The 6624-nt window shown below is 54.8% G+C and overlaps 1 protein-coding gene across 1 annotated transcript in view; it reads left to right on the top strand.

The window, feature by feature from the left end:
• Window positions 1–3685: 3685 nt before the first annotated feature.
• TSPAN11 (tetraspanin 11) overlaps window positions 3686–6624 on the top strand; it is a gene marked incomplete at its 3' end in the record, with an annotated part of 47763 nt that continues 44824 nt past the window's right edge. Inside the window, exon 1 of the mRNA XM_081083955.1 lies at window positions 3686–3873. Within this exon, the coding sequence (XP_080940081.1) occupies window positions 3867–3873 (7 nt within the window). The 5' untranslated portion in view covers window positions 3686–3866. The remainder of the gene's footprint in view (window positions 3874–6624) is intronic.

Genomic DNA, 6624 nt, shown 5'->3' with positions numbered 1-6624 from the left:
GGTCTCCAAGTCTGGGACGGACACTCCGCCTTCACTGTAGCTTCACAGTTGGGTTTTCACCAATTCCCTCCCATTGTTCCCCCGAATAAGGGATTACTTTCCCCATTTGGCAATGCAGGAAATGAGGACCAGACCTAGCAGCCACACCCAAGTGTTTTGGACTCAGTCAGTGCTCAGAGCTCAAGGGGAACTGCTAAAATGGGAGATGGCGCCATCAAGAGCTGTGCTGTGCGCCATCCGTGCAGTCTCCGGCGCACCCGGCTTGGAAGGAAACCACAGACTCCTCGTGTGAACACGGAGTCACATCAGGAGGGAATACTTCCAACTCATATCTCATTTTCCGTACTCCTCGTCTAGTCCAAGCCAAACCCCCATTTCCCTTCCACAGATGTTGGATTTTCAACCTTCTCCCTCATCTTCAGAGCATTCTGTGAAATAAGATGGAACACATTAGGATCTTGTGAGTGGAGCAACACTTGGTGGGTGGTTGGGGGTCCATTTTTTTCACAGACAGTGAGAACGGAACAAAGACACAAATCCAGAAGTCTAGGAATCCATATTCCAGACCTGTGGTCTGATGTGGCAGCTGCTAGTCACATGTGGCTATTGAGGATTTGAGATCTGTTAAGTGCAACTGAAAGACTAAATATTTTTATTTCAATTAGGTTTAATTAATATAAACTTCCTTATCATTTGAGTCAGTTGGAAAGCATAAGTATGTATGCAGCAACTTAGGCTTGTAAATCTACTTTTCCTTTTTTCCCGCCCCATTGACCCCTCAAGCCAGCCCTTGCGTCTCCCCTCTCCTCCTCCCCTCCGCCCAGGTCTTCAGCACCCTATTGTCTGTGTCCATGGGTTATGCATATATGCATACAATGTCTTTGGTTGTAAATCTATTTTTTCAAACATGAATGTTATCAAATCTAAATACAGATCAGGTGTTTCAATGAAAAGTCAGATGTGCTGGGAGCGTAAAATGCACACCAGAGCTAGAAAATTTAATAGGTAGAAATATAAAATGTCTCATTAGTAATTTTTATATTGATGCATGTTGAAATAATATTTTAGATATATTGTGTTAAATAAACTGTATCATTAAAATTAATTACACCTGTTACTTTTTTACAATTTTTAAACATGGCTACAGGGAAATTTTTAATTACAAACCATATTTCTATTGGTTCACTATTCTACATGTTTAATGTTAGTAGGGACAGTGCTGACAAGACATCCTGGTCCACAGGTTCAATTCTTACTTGCCCTCTCATACTGCATAAGGTCCTTCAGAACATTTTCCAACCCTCTCTTCCCTAATTCCTGCTTTAATATTACTAACTTTATTGAACACTCACTCCCCCTCAGCCTTCCCCACCTATAGCATTCTTCTCCCTCCGAAGGCCTGCCCCACCCTTCTCTCTTCTACTGTCTTCTGCAAACCTATGGGTCTCCCCTTCACAGGACTATTGCAATCATATTCTACTATGAATAACTCTCCTCTCGCGCCCCATTTCTGTCTTCCTTTAACACCACCTCGCTTTTTCTGACAATCTCTGTCTCTTAAAACTGCTTAATGAGCCGAAACCGGTTTGGCTCAGTGGATAGAGCATCGGCCTGCGGACTGAGGGGTCCCAGGTTCGATTCCGGTCAAGGGCATGTACCTGGGTTGCGGGCACATCCCCAGAAGGAGATGTGCAGGAGGCAGCTGATCCATGTTTCTCGCTCATCGATGTTTCTAACTCTCTCTCTCTCTCCCTTCCTCTCTGTAAAAAATCAATAAAATATATTAAAAAACAAAACAAAACAAAAAAAAAACTGCTTAATGAGAGGTCAGGGTCTGCATTGGGGGTCTGCTTCATTAGAGGTCTTGTAGGAAGGTCAGAGGGCAAGGCTATGTTCTGTGCTTGCGCAGGTCTCTCTCCCGTCTGGTCTCCATAATGCTCGTGTGGCTGTTCATGCCGTTTATCACCATCTACCTATTCTTTTCTTTTTTCTTTATGTCCTGTTTAAAAATTGTTTTTCATTATAGTCCCCATACGATATTACATTGGTTTCAGGTGTACAACAGAGTGATTGCATATTTATAGGCCTTACAGAGCGACCACCACAGCCAGTCTGGTAACCATGCCACCTTTTCTTTCTTTCACTCTCCCTTTCTCAGTGGCCGCGTAGCTCAGGTTGGATTTCTGGGAGACAGGCTCTGCATGGAAATGGGGTGGGGATCGGCATGCAGGAGGCCTCCTGGGGGCTGCTTGGGAACACACCTGTGAGAGGGCGAGGAAATGGGGCTGGGTGGAGAGTGGACAGGAACGGAGGTGCTGTTTCCACAGAAGCCGCCGCTAACTCCTTGGGAAGCGCTGGCACTGGGGTAATGGCTGTCAGGAGCCTCTGGAGCGGGAGCGAAGCGCTGTGCCTTTGGGTCCCCGCATGTCCAGATGTCCCCAAGGAGGGGCGATCGGCTCCTGCTCCCCGCCACCAAAATAATTCCCTCAGAAGTCCCACAGACCCTGCTCTTTGGTATCCCTGCGGTGTGGGTCCCTGTTGAGCACACCCTCTTCCCGGGAGCCCCCCCCCCCCCCATGGTCTCAGTTCCTTTCATTGGCTGCTTTGCCTGCTTAGACCACAGTTCTGTCCTCAACCCAGCCCTCTCTCCCTGGTCTACACTCTCCCCCATCTCATCTTCTCTCAGCTTCACATCTCTCCAGGTCCTCCTCCGACTCCCACCCCCACACCACCACCAGGGTCCTCCTCCTTGAGACCCCTTCTCCACCCTCCCCCCCACAGCCTTCTGCTGTTCCTTCCATATTCCCCCCACCCCCTCCCCACTGCAGGTCTTCCTCTCACAGGGACACTTGCAATCATCTCCTTTCAAGACCCCCAATTTACGTCCCCTCTGCTGACATTTAGAAGGCTGGTGCTCCCATGCCCTGCCTGTCAGCTCTCCCTGCCTCCCCTGGCTTCCCTGACCCAGCAGCTGGGTAAATGGGTAACCTTGCTCCCTGCAGTCCAGTTTCAAAAGGACATGGTTGGATAAGCACAGGCCTCTGCTGCTCTGGGAAGTAACACAGGCCTGCCGGCTGGTAGGTCAGAGCCCGTCACGGGCAGCATTTCCCTGCCCTCCGCCAGGGCACAGGCAGGTGGGCTCTCTGCCTGGCCTCCCTTGTCCCCCAGTCTAGGAAGAGATCTCGGTTCTCCCTGCCCAGGGAATGGGAAGCTGATGGCCAGTGGGACTGTCGGAGGGACAGGGCAGTGCTGGTAGTCTTCCCTGTGCTGGCTGTGGGGGGAGAAGCGGGAGGTGGAAGGCCCTTTGCGGTCACACATGCTAGTCCCCAGACTAGAGTCCGGAGCCCTCGCGGGCCAGCTTCCCCCAGGACCCTGCTCATTTCCTGCTCCACCAGGGCCAACCTGGGGGCGGGGAGGGGGCTAAGGGCAGAGGGGCATCTGGAAGCCGCCGGACCCCAGTCCACCCCAACACCTCCTAACAAGAGTCCCCCAGGCAACCGCACAGCTGCCCCAACTCCAGCTGAATTCGCTGTGTGTGCTGTGAATTGAAGAAAGGCCAAGTCCCAAACAAAGACGCTGCCGCACAGGGCTTCTGGGGAGCCCAGCCCGCGGCGCTGGGCGCGAGCGAGCCTGGGAACAGAGGGGGCGCGGAGGGGAGGGTGGGCGCCGGGAAGCGGGCGGGGCGGGGCGGGCAGAGGCGCGGGCGGCAGGAAGGGCCAAGGGCTCCAGCGAGCGCACCGCCTTCACCCAGACCCTCCGGGTGGGAGGTCAGGAGCGCGGCGGGCGGGCGGGCAGGGGGCGGCCCTCCGAGCCTCCGTTCCACCTCCAGGCTCCACTCCCCTGGCTGCGAACCGAGCCCTGTGCCCATGGCCGGTAAGTGCAGTGCGCCGGGCTCCGGAGGGCCCGCGGGCTGGGGCGCACGGGGAGGAGGGCGTCCCCGGGAGGCCTGCGGGGCGCGGGAAGGAAGCGCCCCACTTTCTCTGTCTTGTCTCCCCCCCCACCCCCCCGCTCTCCCCCCAATCCCCAGGCTGGACCGCAGAGGGCCTTGGCGGGCAAGGGCTAGCTGACTTCTGATTAGGAGTGGGGCGGGAATGCTGGGGACATTCAGGATGGATGTGTGTAAGCACTGGTGTCTGTACGGGGTCCCAGCCTTTGTGCCCAGAACTGTGCTCCTGATTTCTTCACGCGGGTCTTGGGAGAGGCTCTGGGCCCGTCAGTGCCCTGTGCTGCCAGCTTGCCCAGTGCATGGCTGCTCCTCTTCAAATTGCCATTCTCTTTGTCCACCCTGAATTCCAGTCGCTGGCTCTTAAGCATGAGGTGACAGGTCCAGCGTGATCCTAACTAAAATTTCACAGTCCTTGGCTCTGTCCCCCATGCAGAGCAGGGCTCACCATGTCAGCAGCTGTTGCGCCTCCTGTGTGTTCAGGACTGTCCTCAGCATCTGCCTGCCCGTGCAGGCTGTGCAGTCCCATGGGCGCAGAGGTGTACTGGGGAACATGGTGCAGCAGACCCTGTCGCCTCTGTTTGCCTGTCTGGGTAGTTGATTTTAGTTTGGTATGGAAAGAAGGAAAGTGTGGAAGGTTCTAGAGCAGTGGTTCTCAATCTTCCTAATGCCGCGACCCTTTAATATAGTTCTTCATGTTGTGGTGACCCCCAATTTCATGGTTACAAATTGAACATAATTAAAGCATAGTGATTAATCACAAAAACAATATGTAATTACATATGTGTTTTCCGATGGTCTTAGGCGACCCCTGTGAAAGGGTCGTTCGACCCCCAAAGGGTCTGTGACCCACAGGTTGAGAACCGTGTTCTAGAGGGTGTTGTTTTCACGTGATATGTGCAGTGCTCACATGCATAAACAGGCTGGAGAATATGAAAGGGTGGAGGGCTCAGCTGGGTTGGACAGGAGAGCATCTCTGCTGGGTCAGAGTGGCCAAGTGCAGAAGCAGGTGCCCCAGAGGCCTCCGGCAGGGCGGCATGAGGTGAGGCAGGCGTGGCTGGAGAGGAGAGGCAGCTCTGGAAAAGGCCCTGTGCATACTCTGGGGCAGCGGGCCAGAGAACAAAGGTGGTGGTAGGCCAGCAGATGGTCTGTGTTTACCTCGTGGGCAGCTGGGTTCTAGTGGAAATATCTGCAGGTGGAGTCTGGAGACCTGGGTCTGAGTCAGAAGTTAGTGGTTGTTCCTTGGTCAGTGCAGAGTTCCCTGCACAGCTCACTCTGGGGTTCCGTGGCTTCGGCTTCGTGTGCAAAACTAGTAACCACTGCCCTTCCCACCTCATGAGGCGCCAGTTAGCTGAGGCCTGGGCAGTGCTCTGACAGCAGGAAGGCTCTCAGGGCAAAGGGCGAATGCTGGGCCCACAGGTGCCACCTGGGAGGTGTGGGCAACACTTGGGGGCCTGGAGCCCTTTGGTTTGTGGGTCAAAGAGGGCGCCATTTGCATGCTGCTCCCTGTGATATTCAGTGTCACAGGGCTGTCTGCCTCGCAGCACTCTGTGACACCCGTGCGGCCGGGGGTGCGGGGTTTGGGTGGATGCCCCCACAGCGCAGGCCCACCCTGGAGTGGGTGGCCTTGGAGTCAGAGCCCTGGAGTGGCATGACTTCCAGGCACCCTTCCCCCCGGTGAGCGGGAGGCTTTGGACCCTCCGTCTCGCTTGTACCATCTGCCAGCAATGGAAGCAGCAGGAGCATTTCCCAGTTTACAGCCAGGGGCACAGGAGAGGAGGACGCCTTCCCAGCCAGGCCAGGGTCAGGGAGGACAGCTGCAGGGCGCTGTCTTCTGGGTTACAGACCACCAGCTGTAACAGGCTGAGGAGGGCAGGGAGGGGGTCAAGAGTCATGACAGACAGCCCCAAACACCAGGAGGTGGTTGGTGGTTGGTCAGCCCTTGGATGTCACCAATCACCTCGACTTCTTTGAGTGCGGCAGCTATTTGGTAAACATTGTGAAAGGAAAGAGCCCTGGCAGGAAGCCTGGAGACCCAGGGTCAAGTCTCAGCTCAGCCTCCTCCCCGCTTGTGACCTGGGAAAGTCACTCGCCTCTTTGAGGCCGCTTCCCTGCTGGTCAGAATCAGACCTTCTTCCAGGTCGTCCTTCTGTTCTCAGCTCCTGTCTCACATCCCCTGAGAGCCATTCCTGATCCCCAGTCTGAAGCAGCCACCTCCTGGCCCAGCCACAGTGCCTGATCTACTTGCTTCGCAGCACTTACCACCCCCTGAACTCCTGTCTGCCCCTCACACCGCACTGTGCGCTTCTGCAGGGAGCCCCCCCCCCCCCCCCGTTACCTGCTGGCTCACCGGCACCCAGCACACAGTAGGTACTCGAGAAAGGTTGGGTTAGCAAGTGAGGGAATAACGTAGTATGGGGGAATGGCTGCATGGTTTTCAAACTGTGCTCCTAGGCGCTTCTGAGGAAGGAGCAAGCCCCATAGGCCCCGCCCTGGGGGCACCAACTGCTCAGGGTTAATCTGAATTGTGGGTTGGCTTCCAGGTAGGATTTCCTTTGACAAAAGCATCCTCCCACTATAAACTAGAAAACCGTTGTATCAGAAGACTCATCGGGGCCTTTTCAACGCCAAGTTGAAATAATAGTAATGCACACGGGGCCCTCAAGGAGGACCAAAGGCAG

This window comes from Myotis nattereri (assembly GCF_964212035.1).
Source record: "Myotis nattereri genome assembly, chromosome: 2".
NCBI lineage: Eukaryota > Metazoa > Chordata > Mammalia > Chiroptera > Vespertilionidae > Myotis > Myotis nattereri.
The sequence above is the reverse complement of the archived record's forward strand: the minus strand, read 5'-3'. Positions and strand labels throughout refer to the sequence as shown.